Raw genomic sequence first — 23,083 nt, forward strand, 5'->3', positions numbered from 1 at the left:
TTACATAAAGTATGCTAGAGGCCCCACTAATGCGGCATTGATATACGTGGCTGGCTCTGATTCGCTATAGTCGGCGCGATTATCAGAGAAACAGTCATTAGGGTCTGGCCCACCAACAACTGCTCCAGTTAAGATGTTGGGATTGGGATTACTGCTATACAATGAACTAAAACCTTCTTGACATCCAATGTGTTGGGGGTGAGTTGCTAGGGAGGGTAAGGATGAGCCCCTGTGGTGTATCCTCTGTGGAAACTTTCCTCCATAGCCTACCATGTAGGAAATCCCTTGCGGGTTGTCACCTAATATGTAGTCCACCTGAATAATTTCACATCACTTAGTTGCTACATCATCATACAAAGAGATTCATCAGGTACAAACGTTCTTGTAAATAAAAAATGCCTATGTTGTACATCTTTAGCCTACAAGGTCTCCCCTCCTATGGTAAGGGCAACTTGCATGTGAATGTCACCAAGTTGATGGGACCTTCAAAGTTCAAAACCCGTGGGTGGCATCCCTTTCTGCAAGGTCGAAGCTGGGTATACTCTCCAGTGAGCAAGGGGACCTCAAGGGATTTACCAAACAGTGCGATCGGTAATTGTTGTTGTGTGTGTGTGTGTGGGGGGGGGGGGGGGGGGTTCTCTTGGACTATAAAAAAAATGTAATATATCTTTAATGCTTTTCATGCTTATAGAAAAATGTCAAGAACCAAAATATATTAAAATATTCATAATAGAGGTGATTCTTAAATTCTATAAACTTGGATAATGGATATAGTATTTCTTAGTTCTTACCATGAAGTAGCATCACTTTATGAAAAAGGACAAAAGGAGACATGAAGAAGAGAACATTTTTACCTGTCTCTTGGCTAGCCTTTTGAGGTCATTTGCGGTAACATTTACATTTCCACAAGTGAATGTGTGCTTAGAGACTGTCATATACTTAGAATATGTTGACAGCAGGAAGGAAATGGATGTAACATATTGAAGATTACTCCCGCTCAACTTGTATATTAGTCCACCTGCAAAACAGCCATATATGCCAATGAAAACTTAGAGAAAATGAGAATTTGATGCAGGAGTGGGAGCAAGACACCACCAGGTCTATAGAGTTCATTTGGATCCATTTTGATTATGAACTTTTTTGTATAATTATTTAGTTGATTATTAGTTATTGAGTCATATTGGGATCATAGTTCAGAATTGAGATTAATTTCCAGTTTTTCCTATTGTCTTGTTATTTTTTTCTTAAATTATCTTAGATAAATTAGCTTCGTAGCTGCACTAGGGTGCCGATTCTTGCAGGGTTCAGGAGCGATCCTCCTGTTCACTGCATAAAGAGCCATGTGTATGTTTCAAGGTAAAAATAATGCTTCTCCAATCGTAGAAAACTCATCTTGAAGAGAGAGAGAGAGAGAGAGAGAGAGAGAGAGAGAGAGAGAGAGAGAGAGAGAGACCTGGCGTGTAGTGGGTAGTTGATGAAGGAGAGTTGGGAAGAATGCTGCACATGAAGTTCTCTGCCATCAAACTGAATGGTTTGTAGGACTGGTCATTGTTCACTAGAAAAAACTGCACAACCACAGTACAGGTGACCACATTTTTGCAATTGAAAAATGGCACTCATATTGGTATACATAATTCAACATATGAAAGAAACAACCCTGCATTAAGCAGAAGCATACCTTCGATAGAAGAACGCGCACACCGGCGAACTTGTTGTCCCAACTGAAGATATCTGTGTAGTCATTAGCTCCCAAGGAGTTCAAATATGCAAAATAAGATTTATTATTTGTTGCTCTGAGAAGCCATGAAGCACCCCAGAGCAATTCATCCTTCAACACAAAAAGGAAAAAGAAAAAGATCAGTCCACGTTAACAGAACAAGGCTATGATTTCCACATAAGAAAGAAATCAAACACTTGGGAAACTAAATAGGCACACATGATCGTCATCAAAATCAACATCATCACAATTGTTGGAAAATTTGGTTAGGCTATTCTGACCCTGATGAATTCTGACTTGATTATGGTACTTCATTGTTGACTAAAGGCATCTTGACAAACCACTGAAAATACTAATACCAATTGATCAGCAAATTTGGCACCAATTTGTAGAATTTAATTTGTTCACTTTTTCCATTTGTTTGTGATACTTGTGAGAATCTTTGATTGTTTTGTGTTAATAATAGCAACAAATTCTTGCAGAGTGCCGGGACCTATAACATGCTGCATCACTTTCACACTACCAAATGCACTAAAAACTTAGTCTAAATGTATCAAAGATGCACAAAAAGTTTATGAACTCCAGAGTTTGGTTAATAATAGATACCGAATTAGATGTACTTATAGTGTAAGGCAATTCTTGGCATCATAATTAGCATGACCAAGATCATTAACTCTATACACCAACATGCCATTACTATGCAAAGACAATGCAATTAGTGTCATAGTTCCTTGTATTCGATACCGTATATCCAGAATACGAGCAATAAAATGGGCAGACCACCGAGCCCAGCGAGTCGCTGTATGCCCCTCGGTACTTATCGGCGAAGTCCATCAACTTTTTCGCCGTCGAAAGCAAGGCTGCCGAGTAACGTGTGTCTCGCTGCCTGAAAACCAATGATGCAGCTGCCAATGCTGCTGCTGTTTCTGCTGCTACATCAGAACCTGGGTTCTGTGGGGAGACCCAGTACACATTTCTGGGTGTGTCCATGTCCTCTGGCCTCTCCCAACATTTATGGTCTGCGTTTGGATCACCGACACCAACATAGAGTTTTCCTGGCGTTCTAGTTGCTGCCTTCATTAGGTAGTCTGTTGCCCATCTCACAGCTGATCTAGCACTCTCAAGATTTGCTCCCATCTTTCCTCCATACTCAAGGATGCTCCATGATAGCATGGTGGTTGTGAAGGCCATTGGGAAGCCAAATTTCACATTGTCCCCAGCATCATAATATCCACCAATCAAATCAACCTGTAGCATAAAATAAAAGGATAACTTTTTGTCATTTACAAGTAATGAGAGACTAATTAGGAGCAAGATTAGCAGCATCTGGCAAGACATTTTATGTAACGAGTGCCTGAAAAACACATAAGTGACATGTTATTAAGTGTCATGATTAAATCTGCAGACTGATAAAATTGACCTTAGCCCCATGAAGTGTTTAAAGAACTGTACCTTGAGATAATTGTGATTAAATTGCCCCCAACAGTTTTTATAAAGTTGTTAGAAACATAAGTTGGTGTATAATTCCCTACATGACTCGAAAATAACCAAAAGGTTATATGAGATGCTATGGTTGAATCTGCAGTAGTAAGAATGTATTAGCCTCACAAGGAAGTGTTGAAAGAACTCTTGCTGCCTTGCACCATGAGATGATTAAATTACTGCTAATGTTTTTTTTTCTAAAGGGTACTTGGAAAAATTGCCTAGGTATATTTATACATGTCTCATATAAAAAAAAAAAAAAGTTGCATGAGTTTCTAAAATGTGTTCATATGAAATCTCACCATATTTATACTCTCATCCCCACCGGTTCGCCCACATGGTACTGGGCTTGTGGATAGGGAGGTCTCTTCCCTCCTGAATTCAAGATCATGTGTGGTTGCCCCGAAACATATGGCTCTTGGTCGAAGGGAGTGCTCACGAGAGAGGATCAGGTGCAATGTAATTGCACACTTTTAGTATGCTGCTGCCAGCTGCCATCATTGCTTGGGCCCCACGCTGGCAGGCTGTATCTTAAAGATGGAGGGTGATCAGGTGCAGCAGCACACTAAAAAGAAAAGAGGTTGAGGTCATAGGGGCTTTGGACAGAAAAACCGTCCATGGCACCTTGGATGTCATTCATCATGAAAATGAACACCTGACAAAAGCATCTTGTTTTGGATGGTTCTCAGCCCTTCATTTTTTGTCATTGATGCCCTTCATCTACAAAAGGAACAACATCAGAAAATTTTGTGGGACCTATCTAGGTCAAAACCGACATTTTGAATGGGTTTTGGGTGCCATTCATCTCCATGATGAACGGCATCCAGGAACTCCTTGGACCTGATCCTGTCTCCACTAAAAGTGTTCAATCACATTGCACCTGATCCTCTCTCAGAGCTCACCGAGTTTTACGCCGTTGGGACAAAGTCAGAAGGTACAACAAGCTAAGACCAGTATGATCAGGTTTCCAAGTTTCAGGTACAGTTTCTCTGTGTAATTAAAAACAAATAAGTTATGAACTCCCAGCATTTGAAGCATGACCAAAGTGATGCATTACAAAGGCAAGAAGTTCATGAACAAGGGTTCTGCTAAGTGCATGCTTATAAACACATGCTTTTGTATTGAAAACAGATCCTGACCACTTACATATATAGGTCATACGATGGTGAACAAGTTGATGAATTTCCTAGCTGGATCGTTCTTCGACAGAGAAAGCTGGGGTTCGGCAGACCATATACCATGGGGATTCGAACTTGCAACGTCACAACACAAGGTGACGTGCACTAACAGATTCTGCCAGACATGGGGAGCCCTTTCCTTGAAACCCTTCACCATGAGTGTATACCCTTCATTTGATATAAAAATCTTTGAGCTATAAAATAAATATTTTTCTGTAGATAATAATGGTGTAATTGATATTGATACAGGATAAGTTACTATAAAAATGAGATAATGTTTGCTACCCTCATGGGTAAGGAACTCCCTAGTAAAAAAATGTAAATTTTTTTTTGGACATAATAATGGTGTAATTTATATTAAACTTATATCTACATATTAAGTTTAATATAAACTGACTTTTGGATCATATTTTTCTGATGTATATATCAGATTTTACTAGGGTTGAAAATAAACAGCTTACAATCCACCAAATTTTCAAACATATTTTTTTTTTAAAGTTTAACTTTGATCCAAGGGTTGATTCCTACTATTTTGACCATGCTGAATACATCTATGAAGTGAGATTTGGTCAAAACAACCTCAGCTACGAGTTCTAACTACAATCCCCTATAAAATATGACAATAATATTTGAAATAAAATAAGGCTGCACATCAGAAATTAGATAACTGAAATAGATCAAAATCAGAATGCCTGTGTTTAGATGACCAAGTTGCCATCACCTTTTGCTTTAATACCCTAGTTAGATTGATAACTACCAAACTGTTTCAGGTGAAGCCAGTTTTTCAAGATGACCAAAATGCCCCTCTAACTTAATCAAAATGACAAAAATATCAATGTGCAAACTTTCTGTGTGTGCAGTGAAAGAACAAGCTAACTAATCTGGTAACAAGTAATGCTGGACGAACGTTAGCTGCAGCACCATCTTTAAGGCCCGAGTTCGACTGCCAAGTGATCTTTTGGTCCGGTGGGAGCTTCCCGGATCGCTGACCCTGGAAGAACAAGATGGATTTGGAAAGTGCATCCTGGTAGTTAGGACGGCCATGGCTGACACAGGCAGAAAAGGAGATGAGGAGAAGATAAAGAAGGTGCCTTGTCGCCATGGAAGGAAGTTGGAGACTGTAATTGCACAAGAACACCTTGGGCTCTACCATTTATAAGGAATGTGATAAGGGCAAAATGGTAATTATACATAATGTAAAAACATGTCCAATAGGTCTTTGGATCTTCGGTTATGCCTAGTTGGGCCCAAACACCAATGTAGTAAAAGTTTGTGAAGAAGGGGGTAGGAAAGAAAAACACAAAAATGCCCTTCAAGTTTTGTTAAGAGTCAGAGAGGACCTTTTTGTTTTGGTTCATAACACAATTAAAAGAATGACATTATTTGTCTAGCAAAATCAGTACCAATCTATTGAGCTCGTGACTCAGTTCGTGTTAGCATTTAGTCAAATTCTAATCGAGCTTGTTCTTGAATGAGATAAGCCGAACATGAGCTACCTCATGTAAAAATATTTCATATTATTTATACATGGAATATATAATTTTTTTATATATTATACTTAAAATATATATTTTTTGAGTGATGCGTAGTTGCGCAATCACTAGGAGTGCAACGTCCATCGCGTGCACGGCGTGATGGACGCTCACAATTAATTTCCGCAAAAATACTTTTATTGATGCACTAAAAGTGTGTGCCAATAAAAGTTCGGGACCTTTAGTGGTGCACCCCAGACCTTTACTGACGCTTTTATGAAGGTCCTGGACCTTTACTAGCACACACTTTTAGTGTGTCAGTAAAGGTCTTTTGTGAAAATTGAAGTTGAGGGAGATATTCTGCTGGTAGTTGTGCACCTAAGGATTGCGCAGCTACCACTTTTTCTATATATTTTATAACTATTATATACTTTTGATACATCCTTCTATTTGTATATATATATATATATATATATATTTTATGCATTCTTCTTTTTATATATTATACTTAAAAATAAAGATTTTTTATTTATGTGAGCTCTCCCAAGCCAAGCTACGACTGAGCTGAGCTGAACACCTTGTGTTCGGGTTCAACTCATGACTCAGCTTGCCAGCTATATGAACCGATCACAAATGAGTTTGTACCAGTGGATAAGGGCTCCACTCATCTGGTAGGGGCAACTTGTGAATGTCAATAAGTTGACGGAATGTCACAAGTTTGAAACCCACGGGCGGTGTCCCTTGCTACAAGGTCAAAGCTGGGCCTACTCCCTAGTAAGGGAGGGAGGAACACCAAGAATTTTACCAACCAGAGGCAATATACCTGATGAGGAGTATTTTCGTTGGATCATCCTAAAAAAAAACAGTAGTACTATTTTACAAGATATTCCCATGCTTGACCCATTTATTATGCATTTACTAAAAAGCAATTAGGGGCAATGATGTCTTTTTTTTTTTAATAATCATGGATACGAGATAAAAAAAACTTTTTCTTGATTTTAGTAAGATTTTAGGTTATTCTTGTCACTAATCCCCAAAAAATTGATACTTAAGAAAGGGATAAACTTTTGTACTTTCTTGATCTTAACGAGTAATGGCCTTTCAAGTTGACCAAAAAATAATCATTGAAAATCAAGGGCTTCCAATAAGTGCTCTCTAAGGATTTGTGACATTATCTTTCATTAGTCTCAAACAAGTCTTGGGTTTTTTCAGCCAACTTATCCACAAGTTCCATAGCCAATCAAAATTTGAAGACCACAATCTTAATTGGGACTTGGCAAGCCCAGGTGGGATCAAGTCAACTGGGTGAGGCAAAAATCCAAGCCTGGCGAGAGTTTGAAAAAACAAGCTTTCTCAGGAAAATCCCCCAAAAATTATCAGTATATATAAAAATATAAAATGTATATGAAAATAAATAACAACATGAATAATATAAAATTCCAAAAACGGTTTCTATTGCATAAATATTGTGGAAACATCACGACATTTTCAAAGTAATTTACATTTTGAAAATATTGCATTATTTTAGGGCATTTGAAAGCTTCACGATAAAATCATGATGTTTTCAAAATATTGGCAATATTTGTAACTATGGATAGAACTTTACTAGCTCATGGGCACATTAACTGCAACTAGGACTCGAAGATTGGTTAAGTCGTCAATAAGACTGGGGGCATGTCTGTGCCATTGTTGACAAGTACCAAAACATGCTTAGAAAAATTATTGATTAAGGATATAATCACTTCTTGTTTTTCACGTTATATTATTTAAAGGTTGTATTAAATCTGGGAAACCATGTGCTCAAGAAAGAAAGATGCATGTATGGAACCCTTGGACTTGATGAACTTTACCACTTGTGCTCTCTCTCTCTCTCTCTCTCTCTCTCTCTCTCTCTCTCTCTCTCTCTCTCTCTCTCTCTCTATATATATATATATATATATATATATATATATATATATATATATATATATATACAAATGGACTACAATTTGCTGGGTTATACTAAAAAAGCTAATATTTAATTAGCCAACTTAACCGAACATCATGCCAAATATCTGAACAGAACCATTCTTTAATTGTTAGAATATTTAGCATAAAGCCCGCTGCTGCAGATGCTAATGATGGTATTAGAACAGTTGCTAGTAATAAGGTTACATAAATCAACGACATATATCCTTTACATTTTTTCACTAATGCCCAAATAACAGACTAACTTCTTAATGCACAAGGATTGCAACCATGGTATAATTTCAGCTAATTCCAAACAGATAGAACGCATGCGTTGAAGCATTTCTTGTTACAAGAATCAGTTTAGGGCTATCATAATCATACCGATAACTAATATTTACTGACAATGCTATTTGGATTACTAAACAAACAAAGGGTGACAATGTAACCTTCAATCTTACATATGCATGAAAAGGATTGATACTGATTTTAGTTTTACACTTGAAGTCTAATCAACACAGGTATCTCAAACTTGAGTGGTATTGCACTATGATATCAACTTTTCCAAATATACAAGCAATATGAAAAATTCAACCCCATCCATTGATTATTTTAAACTCAATCATTGGATTGGACTCCAAGTTGAGCAACCACAGAGGCGCCTTAACTGAGGGATTCTGGGTTCAAATCCATAGAGAAGAAAGTCAAGATATCCATGTAGAAACCACTTTGTCAGGAATATAGTTTCCAACATTTTATGTGCAATGTAGTGTAATGAAATGGTGGTCTTCAACAAATGCACAAATAACTCACAAACAAGTGTCTATTGGAGACACTACAAGCATGACCCTTGAAAGGGTATAAAAGGAAGAACACTTGAAAAATAAATAATACTTTATTCATGAACAAAATGCTTAAGAAGCATGGTCATATACATTGAAGGGGTTCACCCCTATATATACAAAAAAGTGGGAGAGAGGAGAGCTCATTTTGAGCTCTCCAAAAAAGACGTTGGATTCCAACGTCTCTTAATATAGTTGTTGGACTACAGTCCAACAGCATTTATTATTATAGCTGTTGGACTATTATAGTTGTTGGACTACAGTCCAACAGCTATTTGCACAGTCAAGTTCCAACAGGAACTTGACTGGATCAAATATCTAGTTTCTATTAAACTAGATGCTAAAAAAGAAAATAAAGAAAAATAGAAAAAGAAAATAATAAAAGAAAATATAATAATATTAAATAATATATATATATATATTACAGTTTACATTTTAACACTCCCCCTCAAACTTACGGTACAATGAGCGAAAGTTTGTCTAAGAGGAAGTGAAATCTGGGAGCAGCGAGAGGCTTGGTGAAGAAGTCTGCTAATTGATATTCTGATATAACATATGGCAGATCAATGGTTCCATGTAAGTATTCCTCTCTGACATAGTGACAGTCCATCTCAATGTGTTTAGTGCGCTCATGGAATGTCCGGTTGCTTGCAATGTAGATCGCACTTTTGTTGTCACAACACATCTTTGAAGCTTGCGTTGCTTTAGCTCCCATATCCGCCAGCAATCGTCTGAGCCAAACAACCTCCATAGTGGTGGTTGCCATGGCTCTGTATTCAACTTCGGTGGAGGAAAGAGAGACTTTCTGCTGCTTCTTGCACCTCCACGAAATTAAGGTTTCACCTAGGAACACACAAAAACCAGTAGTTGAGTGTCTATTATTGGGATCACCTCCCCAGTCAGCATCAGTATATGCAATTAAATTTAATGAAGATGAAGCAGACAAGAAGAGTCCTCGTGAAAGAGAGGATTTTAAGTATCTAATAATACGCAAAATCGCTCCCATGTGCACGGAGGTGGGAGCATGATGAAACTGACTGAATGTATGAACCGCATGAGTTATATCTAGCCTAGTAATGGAAAGATAAGAAAGAGCTCCAACAAGCTGTCTATAAGGAGTAGGATTATCAAGAAGTTCTCCATCATCAATTTTCATTTTAACATTGACCACTTCTGGAGTGTTTACTTTCTTATCATCTGTAATTCCAGACCTGGAAACGATATCAAGAGCAAATTTAGATTGAGATATCAAATACCCCCGAGGGGAATAAGCAACTTCAATGCCTAAAAAATATCTTAATAAACCTAAGTCAGTCATTTCAAAGTGAGTTTTAAGAAGAGATTTGATATTTGCAAATCCCTGTTTGTCGCCTCCGGTGATGATCATATCGTCCACATAGAGAAGAAGAATAATGATGCCTGCATCAGATTTCTTAACAAACAAAGCAGTGTCAGTTAAACAAGGTTGAAAACCAATATCAAGCATAACATGACTAAATCGGTCATACCAGGCTTTTGGAGCCTGTTTAAGACCATAAAGAGCTTTTTCTAGACGAAGAGCTTTACCCTTAGGGATACTAATACCAGGTGGGGCTTCCATGTATACTTCTTCAACGAGATTCTCATTCAAGAAAGCATTTTTGACATCTAATTGAAAGATAGGCCATGTTCTAATGGAGGCCAAGGCTATTAAAGTTTTAATAGTGGTCATACGGGCCACAGGAGCAAATGTTTCTTCATAATCGATGTCATACTCTTGAGCATATCCTTTTGCTACTAAACGGACCTTATATCTTTCCAGGGTCCCATCACTTTTGGTTTTGACTTTGTATACCCACCTACAACCTATAGGTTTCTTACCCGGAGGAATATCTTGCATCGTCCAAGTATTGGCCTTTTCTAGTGCATCCAATTCTATTTTCATGGCTTCTATCCATTCTATATGATTTTTTGCTTGAGAATAGGATGATGGTTCAACATATGATTGTATTAATGTAATGGCGGCCCTATACGTGGGTGAAAAAGATTCATAAGACACAAATTTTTCTGGAGGTTTAGAGATTCTAGACGTTCTTCTAGGTGAGACTTCAGAGTATTTTTGTAATGCACATGGAAGATTTTGCTCTCTACGTCTTGAATATTGTAGACTAACATCCCTATGGATTTGCTCTTCATTATCATCATTTTCAACAACAATAGGACTTTGATCATTGTCAAGGTCACATTCAACATCACATTCATTGGATTTTGAAGTTGGATCAATTAAAAACGAGTATTCAGTGACATCCTTGGATTTTTCAAATTCAAAGAAGCTTTCTTTTTCCAAAAAAGATACATTTCTTGACACATATAATTTGTCATTTTGAAAATCGAAACACCTGTAACCTTTTTTATTATCAGCATATCCTAAAAAGGCACATGGGATTGCACGAGGAGAGAGTTTGTCATTTCTGTTGGTGAAAACAAAACATTTGCATCCAAAGACTCTTAATCTAGAATAATCTGGAGTTAAATTAACAAGCTTTTCTATTGGATTTGTATTCTTTAATGAAGAAGATGGCATCCTATTAATGAGGTAGGTGGCAGTTAGGACCGCTTCAGCCCAAAAACTTTTTGGAACTTGATTTGCAATTAGCAATGTCCTAGTAGTTTCCATAATGTGCCGATGTTTGCGTTCGGCTAGGCCATTCTGTTGTGGAGTGTGTGAACATGATCTTTGATGTGTAATACCATGTAAATTGAGATAGTCTTTGAATTCGTTGGACATAAATTCTCCCCCTGAATCAGTGCGAAAAACAGAAATATCATTTTGAAACTTATTTTTAACCATTTTATGAAATTTTTGGAAGTTAGCAAAGACATCAGATTTATGTTTAAGAAAATAAATCCAAGTATGTCTAGAAAAGTCATCAACAAAAATGACATAATATGTATAACCACCTTTGGAAATAACTGGTGCGGGGCCCCAAACATCCGAATGTATTAACTCAAGTGGTCGTGAGGAAACAAAAGTTCTACTAAGAAATGGTAACCTTTTCATTTTGCCAAGAATGCAGTCTTTACAACAAAAATTTTCAGAATTACAAAATTTTTCCAAACTTGGAAAATATTGAATTTTAGACATATGAGGATGGCCAAGCCTTTTGTGCCATAAATCCAATTCTAATTTCTAAATATTATAACAAAATGCATTCTTGGGTAATTCCAAAAAGTCCATGTAATAAAGTCCTCCTTCTCTATGGCCTTCCCCAATCAGCTTCCCTGACTGGTGATCCTGTACCCAACAACCATGAGAAGAGAAAGAGATATTACATCCATAATCAGATATTTGCGAGACAGATAAGAGATTCAAATTAAGTTTAGGGATATATCTAACTTTTGGGATAAAAAATCTTTTGAATTTTTGAAGATTTTCAAAACATCCTATTCCTTTTACTTCGAGAGATGTGCCATCGGCTGTAAAAACCTTTGACACACTTGAGTTATTTTTAAGACATTCGGATAGACTATTAACATTTGGAGTCATATGAAAAGAAGCACCAGAATCTAAAAGCCAAGGAAAGTTACCTGGACCGGAGAAAGATGCAACTGCCGCTCCAGTTGAGGCTTCGGTTGAGGAGGATACCCCTTTGAGAAGAGGTTGAAGGATTTCCATCAGTTGAGCCATAGACACAGGTGCATCTTGATCTTTTGACTCAGATTCAACAGATGCAACTCTTTTTTCTTCTCTTCTTTTTAACTTTGGACATTGAGGCCTATAGTGCCCCGGTTCATGACAATGATGACAAATAACTTTTCTTTTATCAAAGTCGTCGTTTTGCCTTCCAAAATGAGGCGGCTTGTAAGTACGAGTATGATTTCCCGGTCTAGATACAGCTAAAACAGAGTCATCATCAACTTTTGGAGTACTTTTTCTAAGTCTATTTTCCTCCATAGTGAGCTCTTCTATAGTATCAACAATAGAAGGAATTTTTCGACGATGTAAAAGGGCCGATTTGGTGGATTCAAACTCCGGCCTTAGACCATTCACAAATTGATAGAAATGTTCCATATCGAGTTGCTTTTGGCGAAGCTCGATGTCTTCGGCACAATGCCATTTGGGCTCAAGAAGCGCCAACTCTTCCCAAAGTTCGGACAACTCATTATAATATTCTCGAATAGTTTTATCTTTTCGAGTCATTGTCCGAACTTTATCTTGTAAATTGCATACATGTGCAATATCTTTAAGGGAATACATGTTTTTGAGGTATTCTCAAGCCTTATCGGCATGCTCAAACTTAGTTAGACTAGAGCATTTTTTAATGTCTATGCTATTGATGAGCCATGACATAATTTTTGCATGCCCTATCCTCCATTCTTTCCATTTCTTTTCATAAGTGGCTAATGCCTTACTCTTCTCTTCTTCCGTTAGAGGAACCTCTTTATCACCCGCTTTCTTGGTAAGAGATAGTTTAGGTTCCAAATCGGAACCATCCACTATACCCCATAAACCTTTTCCCCAAATGTGGTGCTTCATAATTGAAGCCCACATTACATAGTTAGTATCATTTAGCTTCATAGGAATGATGGTGATCTTATCATTGTCATCCATCTTTTACAAGGGTAAGAGAGAAATAAATAGGAGGAGAGAGAGAGAAAAATAAAAAGAAAAGAAAGAGTAGACAAAGGAATAAGAGAGGATACAAAACCAAAATTTTTTGTAGCACAAGTTTGCCTTTCTTCAAACAAATCTTCTTGAGCCAAGAACAAGGTGATGAAACACCTTTTGTAAATGTGGCACGGAAATCGAAGCGGAAGCACTTCAAGATCTAAGGATTTCGTAGCTCTGATACCATGTAATGAAATGGTGGTCTTCAACAAATGCACAAATAACTCACAAACAAGTGTCTATTGGAGACACTACAAGCATGACCCTTGAAAGGGTATAAAAGGAAGAACACTTGAAAAATAAATAATACTTTATTCATGAACAAAATGCTTAAGAAGCATGGTCATATACATTGAAGGGGTTCACCCCTATATATACAAAAAAGTGGGAGAGAGGAGAGCTCATTTTGAGCTCTCCAAAAGAGACGTTGGATTCCAACGTCTCTTAATATAGCTGTTGGACTACAGTCCAACAACATTTATTATTATAGTTGTTGGACTATTATAGCGGTTGGACTACAGTCCAACAGCTATTTGCACAGTCAAGTTTCAACAGGAACTTGACTGGATCAAATATCTAGTTTCTATTAAACTAGATGCTAAAAAAGAAAATAAAGAAAAATAGAAAAAGAAAATAATAAAAGAAAATATAATAATATTAAATAATATATATATATATATATATATATATATATATATATATATATATATATATATATATATATATTACAGTTTACATTTTAATAGGACCTGTGGATCCAAACAAGATTTCCATTCTCTGTAATCAGCCTACAATTCCACCATCCAAATGGCTTATGATGAATTTTCTTTCTGCATATAATATAGGCCATACTAATCCGGGAAGTGTCACTAAGACAAAAATGAACGAAAAGATTCCTTGACCCAGCTGTGAATTTGAAAAATAAGTCTTGACAGTTATTTGCTGCCACCCCAAGGTTTTCACATGTTTCTCTCCAAAATCTCTTCACCCTCTCCTTGGGATCCAAATCAGCTACTGTTTTTTACAACTGGTGGCACGATGTGAAGTAACTTGACTTGCTGAATTCTATTATGGGTACATGTACCACTGCTCATTTCAAACAAGGAGAGCAGAAGGGTTGATCTATGACAATGTGAAGACATTAGTGAGTCTCAGATAATCACCAATAGTCAAGACACGAACATCTTCCCAATTTAAAATGGTGAAACCTGCTGCCATCCCTAACAATCAACTCCCTGTCAAACACCTTTGAGATCAGCTTGATAACCTCATGGCAATCCCAACAAAAACGCAGATTTTTTACAATGTGAATTGGACATGCCGCATCTATCACAAACAGCCCAAATGCTACAGCCAACCTCTCACTGTGCTCTGCTATGACATGCTCCTTCTCTTCTTCCTCTATGTCATGTAGAACAGGTGATGTGTCCGGCGTGTAACCAGCATGTTTCAACCTTCTTTGTATCTCATTCAACATTTTGTAAATTTCAGCAGTCTGAGGGTGGTCTCTGTCTCCCATAACAAACCTATGTACTTTCCCTTCAGCTTCTATCAAACTCCACCCAGGAACTTTCTTTGTAATTCTGCTTTTCATCAACTCTCTGACTTGCAGTACATCGCTCCATCTCCTTTCTCTAGCATAGATGCCAGCCAAAAGCACATAGTGCCCATCATGGTCAGGCTCCAAGTTCAGAAGCATCTTTCCGACCAGTTCACCCAAGTCGGTGTATCCATGTATCTTGCATGCATTAAGAAGCATTCCCCAGATCACTGGATCAGGTGCACCCGGCATTTCCTTGATCAGGGCTTCTGCTTCAAGCACCAATCCAGCACGGCCCAACAGGTCTACCATGCATCCATAATGCTCCATCTCGGGCTCAACCCCGTAGTCCTTCACCATGGACTGAAAGTAGTGCCTCCCCTCTTCAACCAAACCCGAGTGGCTGCATGCGCTCAGCACACCCACAAAAGTTACGTTCTTAGGCCGAAATCCTTGGTCTAGGAATTGCTTGAAAAGGTCCAGTGCAACTCGGCCATGCCCATGGATTGCTAGGCCACAAATCATGGCATTCCATGCTGAGACGTCTCTTTGATACGTCGAAACAAACACTTGGCGTGCACATTCTATGCTGCCGCATCTCACGTACATATCGATCAAAGCCGTGGCCATTGTGTTGCTCATTGGGATCTCAGAGGATCTGATATAATCATGAATGCCCTGCCCCTGCTCCAACAAACCCAATTGCGCCGAAGCAGACAACACCGTAACGACCATCGCCTCATTTGCTGGAAAACCATTCTCTCTCATCGATTTGAACACCGCCAACCCTTCTTCCAAGCGGCCGCTCCGAACGTACCCAGATGCCAACGTACTCCAAGAAACACTATCTCTCTCAGGAATTCCATCAAATACTTGGCGCGAAACATCGATCTGGCCGTCACAAACATAAACCCCAAGCAAAGCGTTCCAAGAAACCACATCTCGTTGAGGCATTTCGTCAAACACTTGCTGAGCAGATCGGAATCTCCCACAGCAACCGTAGAAATGGATCAACGCGTTCGCGACGAAGACGTCGGCGACAAACCCGAGCTTTGCGACGTGCCCGTGGATCTGCTCGCCTTCTGGCAAGGCAGGGGAGCGCGCGCAGGCCTTGAGGACGAAGGGAAAGGTGTAGTTGTTCGCGGAGACGCCGCGGGAGACGAATTGGGCGTAGAGGGCGACCCCTCGGAGAGGGTCCCGACGTTCGGCGAAGCCCCGGATGAGCGTGTTCCAGGCGAAGGTGTCGGGGTTGCGGATTCGGTGGAAGACGGCCAGGGCGTAGTCCGGAGAGGAGGAGGGGGAGAGCGAGCAGGCGGCGACGAGCGGGCCGGCGGCGGCGGTGACGCCGGCGAGGCCGGAGGTGACGAGCTGAGCATGGGCTTGCTTGATGTGGGACAGCGGCGAGCATCGGTGGAGGAGGGAGAGGGAGGGGTGGGTTGCCAGTGCGGGAGACGTTGCCGGAGGAGGAGGGTGGCGGAGGCGGGTAGGAGAGAGAGAGTGTGTGTGGTGATGGGTAGCGGTGGGCATTTGGGGATGGACCATGGGCTGTGGTGGTGGGAGGGTCCAGGATGTCTCTGAGGAGGTCCATGGGTCAGATGGGAGTGATCCGATAGCTATTCCACACAAATAGGGGTGTCAACGGGTCGGGTTTGGGTCGGGCCCAAGTGGAACCAGACTTAGACCCGATTTTTGGGTTTGGTTCGGACTCAGGTGAAACTACATGAATCATACCCAGTAAAATAATATTTTTTTATCATTTTTACATTGAAAAATTGCTGGTCTTAATCGGAACTTGGGCCAGGTATAAAATTTTACAAACTATATCCGGATCCATATATTAATCAGACCTTTGAGTCTGAACCCAGGTCTTAATCAGATCTTATTGTTTATCATCATACCCGAACCCTATATGGTCTGGTCCGGGCGGATAAACCCGACCCATTGACACCCTTACACACAAATATATCGAACATTTATCTAAGGGAAATACTATAGGGTAATAGGGAATAGGGAATAGGGATGTCAATGAATTGGATTTTATCGGACTGAATTTGATTCCCAAGTAATAGGGAGATGTTGGAGTTTAGGTAGAGTTGAGTTGAAACCCAAATTTGTTATTTCCAGTTTAATTTTATTTATGTCAATTATTTTCTGTTTTTCAATAGGTTTCTTGCAATTTTCCGTTATTTCATGTTCTTCCTATATAATCAGAATTTTTGGTAGAATTTTCTGTAAATTCGTTTTTGGGTTTAGGTTTACATCACTTGCACAATTGCACTTACCAAACAAACGGACCAAAAAATGTGTTGTTCTCATCATTACACAAAGAGAAAGCAAGCCCAATAGTATGGTTTAGGGATGGCAGTAGACCCGGGGGAAAGCGGCCCCGCCCCGCCCTGCCTCACCCAGTTTGGACCGGAGATGAAGGGCATGAAACGGGGATGAAGGTTAAAATCCATCCTTGCACGGGGATGGACTTATGCTTTCCCCCGCTCTGCCCCATCTCCGTCTCAATCCCTGCCTTGCCCCACCCCGCCCCATTCTCAATACTTCTAAGGGATGATACTAGACCGAGGGAAAATGGGGCCCCGCCTCACCCCGTTTGGATCAGGAATGGAAGACATGAAATAGAGATGTAGGTGGGGGTGAAGGTTAAAATCTATCCCTGCCGGGATGGAGGTTCGGATTTTGAGACGGGGCAGGGGTGGAGACCTTGTCCACCGTCCCCGCCCCGGTCTATTGCCATCCCTAGTATGGGGTCTGCTCAGCTTTCTCTGTCAAAAAAAAAAAATAATCAACGTGGTTGGTAGGAGCTGTCAGTGTACAGTCTCCTTATGATGGAAGGTTGCAGGTTCAAACCCTAATGGTAACTTAAATAATAACGGGTGTGTATGCCTTTAATATAAAAAAAAAGACAAAAATTTGTGTTTTGACATATCACTGGATCCCCACCACTCTTTGGTCATTTGTCTGTGGGCACATGGCAAAGGAAACGGTCCAAAGATCTCAACCTGCCCATGCAAACTCGCCGAATCAGGAGATGTCAGAGACAGTTAACTGTGGGTCCCAAAGATTTTTTAGATGCCCAATCATCCGTCGATCTCAAAATCAGGCCCATCTTTTCCGGGTATTCCTGCCGTTAGATTTGGATTCTTCTGCACTTCTCACTCCAAATCGTTTGTTTTGTGCTTGGCTTTATTGATTCATATCATTTGAAAATGTGAGATGGCTTAAACGACTCAATTCTCAGTCAAAGACCAAAATAGACCTTAATTATGGTTGTAGCTAAATCTGTGTGTGGTCCTTGGCAATTAAACTTGGGTTACCAACTAACAATGGATTACAGGTAGTTAATTGAAGAAATTAGATAGAAAATGGCTCGAATTACTAACACCAGCTCCACCTGTTTTTTTTTTTTTTGCTTTAGCGACGGTTCCTCATCATAAAAAAAAGGTATACGAGAAAGATAGTTTTGTTTAGCTTTGAATTAAACGCTTCAAAAGCGATTTAGTAAGAAATAGTGTAAACAATGTTGTGATTTGTTCATTAAGTTTTTTTGATCGATCCGGAAACGAATTTTTTTTTTTAGCACAACACAATCAAGAATTGGTTTTCTAGATGTTGAGAAAATTAAATATCTAATTAATGGCCTTATTTGTTCTTTAATCAACACAATTTGTCTCTTGCTCCCTACTAAATCTTTGTAATTAAAACAATAAATGTTCTCATCCATATATATTGGCCATTATTAGCATGATCAAGGTTTTTTTTTGGTAATTTAAATATTAAAATAAAAAAGGCAAGAATTGAGAAAGAAGGGCCCTTTAAGGCTTTAACGACCCAAAGAGAGGGCCCATGGTCTCAACCGTTGGGACCCATGTCAGCAAAACTAGCCGTTACCCACGTCCACGTCATCACAGTCCACCAAATTTAGGGGCACCCCTTAACTACCCCGCCATTTCAGTTCATGGGAGCTCACCCATCCCATGTATTTGCATCACTCTCCATATGACTCCTTCCTCATTTTCATCACCATCTTAAACCCTAACCCTAATTCTAGCAAAGCTCCATTTTTACACCGAAAGGTACTCCACTAAACCTGCAATCTTAGGCTATTTTTGGCAGCCCCCCATCCCTATAAATCACTCCCTGTCCCTGCTCCACCAGCCACAGCTTGTTTCTATAGTCGTTATAGGGATACTCTATATACCCTACAAATGGCTAGCTTTAGGGTTGTTCTACACATTTTGGTCATACTTTTAAGTCTCTTGGTGGTGGGATCGCATGGTAGGAAAGTGCACCACGTTAGAGGGTTCGTTAGGGCACATAGGAGCAGGTTCTTCCTCAATGGCTCCCCATTCCTGTTTAATGGGTTCAATGCCTACTGGATGATGCATGTTGCTGCTGAGCCAAGTGAGAGGGAGAAGGTCTCAAGTGTGCTCCAAGAGGCTGCTGCTGCTGGCCTCACTGTGGCTAGGACTTGGGCTTTTAGTGACGGAGGCCACCTAGCTCTGCAGATCTCACCCGGCGTCTACGATGAACGCGTTTTTCAGGTTTATCATCTACCTTGCAATCTCTTCCTATGTAAAATGTGACCAAGTTCACGAACTCCATTAACACTAACAATGGAGAAAGTGATACATGGAGATCATACATTTCTACTAGCAATAGTGATATTATAGTTCATGAACTTGGCTACATATATGCCATGAGCCAATATATCTTATGAAAATGAAAGAGTATTAATTTTCTACACTGTTCTTTCTGACATCGATTTTATTGATGAAATCAAGGGTCTAGATTTCGTGATATCGGAGGCGAAGAAGTACGGGATCCGTTTGATTTTGAGCCTGGTCAATAATTTCCAAGATTTTGGAGGAAAGCCGCAGTATGTACAATGGGCTAGAAATGCAGGTGCTCGGATCAATGGGGATGATGATTTCTATACAAATCCTGTGGTGAAGGGCTACTACAAAAACCATGCCATGGTAATGATACTTGCTATATATATATATATATATATATATATATATATATATATATATATATATATATATATATATATATATATATATATGAAAACTGAAATCTGAGAACTACAAATATGGGCATTTTCAACACTTTTTTTTGCAAATCCAACAATGTGGATGTGCTTGGCACGGTGAATTTGCTAGGAGTCAACCATTGGATCGTGTATTTTTCATGAAAAAATGTGATTTTTGAATGCTTGAATATTTATGAAGATTATGAGCTATTGATTTTAAAGTTTAAAAAAAATCTAGTTTATGCATCAAAATCAGATGATTTAAGAGCGGGTTCTTATAAAACTGAACATGTAGGTCACATCCTGTTAGGTTCAAGAAAAAAGAACAAAAAATCCTTGAAAATCACGGTTAACACATTACTTCCCATATTCTAGTGACTATATATATATATATATATATATATATATATATATATATATATATATATATATATATATATATATATATATATATATATATATATATATATATATGCAGAAAACCAGGGTATCATGATGCATTCATGTATGTATGTGTGCATGTTATAGAAAAATTCCTAATGGGCATTATTGAATTGGAATGCAGAAATTGGTAACAAGGGTTAACACCATCACTAACATCCCATACAGAGATGAACCAACAATCATGGCATGGGAGCTCATGAATGAACCACGTTGCCAATCAGACTACTCCGGAAGGACAGTGCAGGTTAGCACCATCAATCCTCTGATCACCAAATCTCTGTCACAGGGAAATGCTAGTCGGTGTACTGTGTCAAGTGGATATGACACGACACGCCTCTAGGTCACATGACACATATCCACCACCATTTATATATGTTGATCTTTTACTGTATATTTTATTAATTATAAAATATAATTTTATGTATAAACTATTGAAAATATGCTTTTGATATATTGACTGCTAAAAAAGTATGTGTCCTCGTGTCCTACATTTTACAAAATCACAATGTATCAGGCTACAACTCTCGGTTGCCATGTGAAATTTCAACAACTCTAGCTTATTGAACAGTACAATTATTGCAGAATGTGAACTTGGTCATGCTTTTCGTGATGCCCAAACATGAAATGTTGGAGTGTCATGAAGTTGGTCATTTATCATGTGATGCCAAATCACACAGAGAACTTTCCTCTAACCCCACTTTGTTTTGAAACTAAACCAGGGCTGGGTTGAAGAGATGTCTGTTTATGTGAAGTCTATGGACAGGAAACACTTGCTTGAGATAGGGATGGAGGGCTTTTATGGGGATTCAATGCCAGAGAAGAAGGTGAATAACCCTGGTTATCAAGTCGGAACTGATTTTATTAGCAATAATCTCGTCCGGGATATCGATTTCGCCACAATACATGCTTATCCGGATATTTGGTGCGTAAGCCACCAACCTTACTACTTTATACATAGTAGGCCAACTCACTATAAGCCTGTCTATGTCACAGAGACACCTCAGTTTAGGCTCGTGTCGTGTCCTCTTGTATACTACTTTTCGCTAAGAATTTCACAAAGATGATGTGCCCATGTCCATGTGACATAGAAGCCTATGCTTAGTGTTTAATTAATACTTCCCTAAAACCGATTTGATTTCACATCATTCATTATTTTTTCTCTCTTTCTATTCTATGGCCTCGAATAAAGAAAATTACTTGCAACTGAGATTAGGATACATAAGTGTTAGTTACATACCGGACTTCGAACTCTCGTCGAGTGCGTGGAAGCATTGCTGCTTGGCCACTCGGCCGCTTGTCTGGTAGGAGCAGCTAGTGCACGTCAGCTTGTGTTGAGACGTTGCAAGTTCGAATCCCAATGATATCATTGTATAAATGGTAGGGGTCTGCCTAACCCCAGCTTGCCTTTCAAAAAAAAGAAGGAAAATTATCATTTATTGCTAAGTTTTACGCTTACTAATTACATTGGATGATAATCCACAGGCTTTATGGCCAAAGTGATGCTGCACAATTGGCATTCTTGCAGAGCTGGATGTCAAGCCACTGGCTCGATTCAAAGCGGATACTGAAGAAGCCACTGGTTTTCGCCGAATTCGGCAAGTCGAAGAAAGACAATGGCTACAACACTGGGATCAGAGATCTGTTTTTGAACACCATTTACAGAAATATCTATACTTTTGCTAGAAGGGGAGGAAGTATTGCTGGTGGGCTTGTTTGGCAGATCATGGCACAAGGAATGGAGTCATATTATGATGGCTATGAGATAGTGCTTCCAGAGAACCCCAGCACTGTGGGGGTCATCTCCAGACAGTCACACATGATGCTGTCCCTTGAACGCACCATGAGAAGAATTCAGTCTGAAAAGCAGAGGGTACAGAATGCACTGCCTTAAGAGTTTTTCAGGTTGGAGTATAGAACACATCAAGTTGAGGCTCCAAGATTTGGTGTAGAAGCCTCAAGTTTTTTAAGCACAAAATGTCTTGCTTAGGGTCTTAAGCCTAGCTAGCTTTCTTTTTTTGGGGTATTTTTATTACCCTTTTTCTTCATATTAATAGTAAGAATATATTTCTTGAAGGTCTAGGGTTTTGGGGTCATATTAGAAATGATAATGGAGTACATTAGGGTTTGTATGTCCTTTTTTTTTGTAATTTAGTACTTTTTAGAGTGTAGGTTACCTGAGAAGGTGCATTTGGAGGAGCACTTTGTCTCTTTTTTTGTTTTCAGGGTAATGCTTTTTTTTTATAAGCGTGTCACCGTGTCCTTAATCGTGAAGAAATCAAAGGAAATGAATACTTTTGGCTTCTCTTTTTACTAGCTGCATCATCTGCATTGTTTCTCTTGCCTAAACTGGAAAAGATTCGCTCACATGTGATGTACTCTCTCTCTCTCTCTCTCTCTCTCTCTCTCTCTCTCTCTCTCTCTCTCTCTCTCTCTCTCATGATTGATTGATTGATTGATACTGGATAGCCCGTTCCCCCACCTTTCATGCATAATTGTAGAAATTTTGGATAAATAATGACATTATATTTATCAATATTATTAAGGGCTCAGCTGATCTGGTAAGGGCGACTTGTGAACATCACCAAGTTGATGGGACGTGGTGAGTTCAAAACCCATAAGGGGTATCCTTTGCCACAAGTCTAAAGCTGGGTGTACTCTCCAGTTGGCCGGGGAGACTTGGGTTTTGCCAATTGAAGGCCAGCCAATGTACAGTTGGTGATGGGAGATTTTCTCTTGGCCTAGAAAAAAAATATAATTAACAAAAAAGAA

At 39.1% G+C, this 23,083-nt stretch overlaps 2 protein-coding genes and 1 pseudogene across 3 annotated transcripts; 1 reads left to right on the forward strand and 2 right to left on the reverse strand.

Annotated features, from left to right (window-relative positions):
- LOC149817352 (endoglucanase 9-like) lies at positions 1 to 5,479 on the reverse strand. The gene is made up of 6 exons (XM_089987065.1): positions 5,285 to 5,479; positions 2,462 to 2,965; positions 1,679 to 1,828; positions 1,454 to 1,565; positions 855 to 1,018; positions 1 to 315 (listed from the first exon to the last, which is right to left on the reverse strand). The coding sequence occupies exons 1-6, from the start codon at positions 5,477 to 5,479 to the stop codon at positions 1 to 3; spliced, it is 1,440 nt and encodes a 479-aa protein (XP_089843191.1).
- An 8,605-nt stretch (positions 5,480 to 14,084) lies between these two features.
- On the reverse strand, positions 14,085 to 16,368 carry LOC149817353 (pentatricopeptide repeat-containing protein At5g66520 pseudogene; annotated as a pseudogene). The gene has a single exon (XR_016427601.1). The product of XR_016427601.1 is annotated as a pentatricopeptide repeat-containing protein At5g66520 pseudogene (transcript).
- Positions 16,367 to 22,205, forward strand: LOC149817354 (mannan endo-1,4-beta-mannosidase 5-like). Its single transcript, XM_089987066.1, has 6 exons — positions 16,367 to 16,416; positions 19,118 to 19,379; positions 19,620 to 19,814; positions 20,436 to 20,558; positions 21,034 to 21,236; positions 21,797 to 22,205. The coding sequence occupies exons 1-6, from the start codon at positions 16,367 to 16,369 to the stop codon at positions 22,203 to 22,205; spliced, it is 1,242 nt and encodes a 413-aa protein (XP_089843192.1).
- Positions 22,206 to 23,083: the final 878 nt, after the last annotated feature.

This window comes from Nuphar pumila, chromosome 14, assembly GCF_984573655.1.
Source record: "Nuphar pumila chromosome 14, dmNupPumi1.hap1.1, whole genome shotgun sequence".
Taxonomy (NCBI): domain Eukaryota; kingdom Viridiplantae; phylum Streptophyta; class Magnoliopsida; order Nymphaeales; family Nymphaeaceae; genus Nuphar; species Nuphar pumila.